This window comes from Procambarus clarkii, chromosome 70, assembly GCF_040958095.1.
Source record: "Procambarus clarkii isolate CNS0578487 chromosome 70, FALCON_Pclarkii_2.0, whole genome shotgun sequence".
Classification (NCBI taxonomy): domain Eukaryota; kingdom Metazoa; phylum Arthropoda; class Malacostraca; order Decapoda; family Cambaridae; genus Procambarus; species Procambarus clarkii.
The window spans coordinates 26,971,023-26,976,022 of NC_091219.1; the positions used below are offsets into that span (position 1 = coordinate 26,971,023).

Below are 5,000 nucleotides of genomic sequence, written 5' to 3' on the forward strand. Positions count from 1 at the left end.
ACACCTGCTTAGTGTCGTACCTCCATCACACACCTGCTCAGTGTCATGGCTCCATCACACACCTGCTCAGTGTCATGGCTCCATCACACACCTGCTCAGTGTCATGGCTCCATCACACACCAGCATTCATATGTATATTGGTTTGTACAATATACATATGAATGTACTCCACACACGGGCTCAAATATACATATGACAGACCTCAATAAGTAAGGAATCCTGTACACCTGTTGTTTAACTTTTATTATTATTATTATTATTATTTTCTACCACAGACTTGGCCACACATTTACAATGCTAACCAGCATATATACATTTTCTTCTGTCCTCCATGGACAGGGTTAGAGATGTGTTAAACATATAGTTCAAGGGTTTATTGAACAATCAACCACAGAAGGTGATTCGGTGCTTTTGACTGGTGAGATTAACTAAGGTATTGTCTTTAGTTTATGGACAGTACCTGAGAGTATGGACAGTACCTGAGTGTATGGACAGTACCTGAGTGTATGGACAGTACCTGAGTGTATGGACAGTACCTGAGTGTATGGACAGTACCTGAGTGTATGGACAGTACCTGAGTGTATGGACAGTACCTGAGTGTATGGACAGTACCTGAGTGTATGGACAGTACCTGAGTGTATGGACAGTACCTGAGTGTATGGACAGTACCTGAGAGTATGGACAGTACCTGAGAGTATGGACAGTACCTGAGAGTATGGACAGTACCTGAGAGTATGGACAGTACCTGAGAGTATGGACAGTACCTGAGTGTATGGACAGTACCTGAGTGTATAGACAGTACCTGAGTGTATGGACAGTACCTGAGTGTATAGACAGTACCTGAGAGTATGGACAGTACCTGAGTGTATGGACAGTACCTGAGTGTATAGACAGTACCTGAGTGTATAGACAGTACCTGAGTGTATAGACAGTACCTGGGTGTATGGACAGTACCTGAGTGTATGGACAGTACCTGAGTGTATGGACAGTACCTGAGTGTATGGACAGTACCTGAGTGTATGGACAGTACCTGAGAGTATGGACAGTACCTGAGTGTATAGACAGTACCTGAGAGTATGGACAGTACCTGAGTGTATAGACAGTACCTGAGTGTATGGACAGTACCTGAGTGTATAGACAGTACCTGAGTGTATGGACAGTACCTGAGTGTATGGACAGTACCTGAGTGTATGGACAGTACCTGAGTGTATGGACAGTACCTGAGTGTATAGACAGTACCTGAGTGTATAGACAGTACCTGGGTGTATGGACAGTACCTGAGTGTATGGACAGTACCTGAGTGTATGGACAGTACCTGAGTGTATGGACAGTACCTGAGTGTATGGACAGTACCTGAGAGTATGGACAGTACCTGAAAGTATGGACAGTACCTGAGAGTATAGACAGTACCTGGGTGTATAGACAGTACCTGAGAGTATAGACAGTACCTGAGAGTATGGACAGTACCTGGGTGTATGGACAGTACCTGAGTGTATGGACAGTACCTGGGTGTATGGACAGTACCTGAGTGTATGGACAGTACCTGGGTGTATGGACAGTACCTGAGTGTATGGACAGTACCTGAGTGTATGGACAGTACCTGAGTGTATAGACAGTACCTGAGAGTATGGACAGTACCTGGGTGTATGGACAGTACCTGAGAGTATGGACAGTACCTGGGTGTATGGACAGTACCTGAGAGTATGGACAGTACCTGAGTGTATGGACAGTACCTGAGAGTATGGACAGTACCTGAGAGTATGGACAGTACCTGAGAGTATGGACAGTACCTGGGTGTATGGACAGTACCTGAGAGTATGGACAGTACCTGGGTGTATGGACAGTACCTGAGAGTATGGACAGTACCTGAGTGTATGGACAGTACCTGAGTGTATGGACAGTACCTGAGAGTATGGACAGTACCTGAGAGTATGGACAGTACCTGAGAGTATGGACAGTACCTGAGTGTATGGACAGTACCTGGGTGTATGGACAGTACCTGAGAGTATAGACAGTACCTGAGTGTATGGACAGTACCTGAGTGTATGGACAGTACCTGAGAGTATGGACAGTACCTGAGAGTATGGACAGTACCTGAGAGTATGGACAGTACCTGAGTGTATGGACAGTACCTGGGTGTATGGACAGTACCTGAGAGTATGGACAGTACCTGGGTGTATGGACAGTACCTGAGAGTATGGACAGTACCTGAGTGTATGGACAGTACCTGGGTGTATGGACAGTACCTGAGAGTATGGACAGTACCTGAGTGTATGGACAGTACCTGAGTGTATGGACAGTACCTGAGAGTATGGACAGTACCTGAGAGTATGGACAGTACCTGAGAGTATGGACAGTACCTGAGTGTATGGACAGTACCTGGGTGTATGGACAGTACCTGAGAGTATAGACAGTACCTGAGTGTATGGACAGTACCTGAGTGTATGGACAGTACCTGAGAGTATGGACAGTACCTGAGAGTATGGACAGTACCTGAGTGTATGGACAGTACCTGGGTGTATGGACAGTACCTGAGAGTATAGACAGTACCTGAGAGTATGGACAGTACCTGGGTGTATGGACAGTACCTGAGAGTATGGACAGTACCTGGGTGTATGGACAGTACCTGAGAGTATAGACAGTACCTGAGTGTATGGACAGTACCTGGGTGTATGGACAGTACCTGAGTGTATGGACAGTACCTGGGTGTATGGACAGTACCTGAGTGTATGGACAGTACCTTAGCAAAGCCGTACTTAGTGAAGAATTGCTCCTGTGCGCCACACGACCACATTAAACACCACAGGACGACCACAACACCAGCCGCCATCTTGACGACCCCAGCAAGAGGCGCCATCTTGAATAGACAAGCAAAAAACAGTTTCGTTAAGTAGTTGTGTTATCACTCAGCTAAGTCTGATGTTATCTTGAGGTCAGGACGCCTCTGAGTACAGTGATAGCAGTCAGTGTGTCTGACGCAGGTAAATATAGCAGTTTGAGGTGGTAATGTGACATTAGAAGCTATAGTACCTTGTGAGAGAAGGGAGCCGGGCAGGAGGCCAACTGTGGACTAGGGGGCTGTTTGGTTTACACTTATATAGCCAGTATACGCCTGGTGGAGCCGAAGCTCTGTTACACTTGAAGACATACACTTCCTGCACCTCCACACCTCCTCGCCACCCTCTCCACCTCTTATTATTACTTATTTTGCTTTTCTTTCTTGTTCCGTTTCGTGTATAGGTTTTATTGTTATATTTTGCTACTCTAGAACTGGTAAGGCGAGTGCAGGGACCTGAGTGCATCCTTATTGAGGTCCCTCAATGATGTTGTGATTGAGGTACTCGAGACTGAAGAATATTGAGATATATACAAGAGTTGTTACATTCTTGTACAGCCACTAGTACGCGTAGCGTTTCGGGCAAGTCCTTAATCCTATGGTTCCTGGAATACGATCCCCTGCCGCGAAGAATCGTTTTTTCATCCAAGTACACATTTTACTGTTGCGTTAAACAGAGGCTACAGTTAAGGAATTGCGCCCAGTAAATCCTCCCCGGCCAGGATACGAACCCATGACATAGCGCTCGCGGAACGCCAGGCGAGTGTCTTACCACTACACCACGGAGACTGACAAATATGCTGCTGAAGTTCTTCTTCTTGACATGTGTTGTTGGATTATGCTTGCTGGGATGTCTACTCCCAGGTCTTCTTGTCAGGGTGTTACGGGGATGGTGGTCTCCCTTCACTATGTACCGTCCTGCTGCTCTCTTGTCTCCTGTTCCCGTATTAGTCACCTTACACTTACAGGTGTTGAAGTCCAGTAGCCATTTCTCGGACTAACTTCTCAGTTCGTCTGGAAGTTCTTAAAGCATTTTACACTCCTATTCTGTTGTGACTCTTATTAGCTTTGCAGCGTCCGCGAGCATCGACATATTGGACTGGCACCTACGTGTCGTAGCAAGGATCCTTGAGGTGCTCCGCTTGTTGCCTCTCTGTCGGTCCCACATCTCCATTTTTACTGTAACTCTGACTTCTGTCTGTTCGGTACTCTCTCATCCATATCAGAGGTCTCCACTCACTTATTCCCGCCTGCCTCTCATGTTTGTGCAGTGGTCTATAATCTGCTCATTGTTCTCTATCCTGCCTTATGTTCTTTATCATAGAAGTGTGTGTGTGGGTGGAGGTGGAGGTGGTGGGTATGTTTCAGTGTGTGTTGGGGTCGATTGGCACGTTGTAGTTCTCATCTGACTGTTGTTGAGTCATGGTTGGCCAGAGTGGTGGTGCGAGGGAGGGACAGGAGCCCAGGGACAGGAGCCCAGGGACAGGAACCCAGGGACAGAAACCCGGGGACAGGAGCCCAGGGGACAGGAGCCCAGGGACAAAAACCCAGAGACAGGATCCGAGGCCAAGCTTGTGAGTCCGTAAGCAATCACACATGAAGCACCAAGAGCTCCCGTCTCTGATAAGAGTGACAGAGGCTGAGGAAGAACTGTGGCCAACTGTCCATTAACTAACCCAACCACCGCGGCCGCTCCCGGAATATGCGCGGGTTCATGACAGCTAAACTGAAATCAAACGTAAATAATTTGACACAGTGTATCTTGCCGAACTAAAATAATATTAGAATCCAGTTCCTGAACCTATGCGGCGCCTCTGTATCTTGCCGCTACAACCCTCCACCACATATAAGCCAGTACATCCCTCCACATGACCAAGCTGTAGCTCAAAGCTCCCCCTTCATCCTCCAGGTAGCCCTCGAGGAAGGACCAGCCTGCAAAGCGAGAGGGGGAGTGGATGATGTGCGCATCACTCGGTCTGTTGGGTAACTCCAGTCCACTGGGAAGGGCCAGGAGGACAAGGATTTGGGACAGGACGGAGGAAAGGAACACTGTGTACTCGACGTCTCAACTTGTCCTCTCTGCCAGCAACATGTATGTGTTGGTAGAGTATCCTCAGTATGATTTAGGGTATCCTCAGTACACCAGTGTACCTGTACACCTGTA

General features: G+C 47.5%; 2 protein-coding genes across 4 annotated transcripts in view; one reads left to right on the top strand and one right to left on the bottom strand.

The window, feature by feature from the left end:
* Nucleotides 1-3,075, bottom strand: part of LOC138356082 (uncharacterized) — a 10,950-nt gene extending 7,875 nt beyond the window's left edge. Inside the window, exons 1-2 of the mRNA XM_069311719.1 lie at nt 3,031-3,075; nt 2,741-2,857 (exon numbers count right to left, since the gene is read on the bottom strand). Coding sequence (XP_069167820.1) covers nt 2,741-2,857 — 117 coding nt within the window. The 5' untranslated portion in view covers nt 3,031-3,075. The remainder of the gene's footprint in view (nt 1-2,740; nt 2,858-3,030) is intronic.
* Nucleotides 1-5,000, top strand: part of LOC123744856 (probable basic-leucine zipper transcription factor I) — a 42,853-nt gene that overhangs the window by 15,826 nt on the left and 22,027 nt on the right. The window lies entirely within an intron of this gene.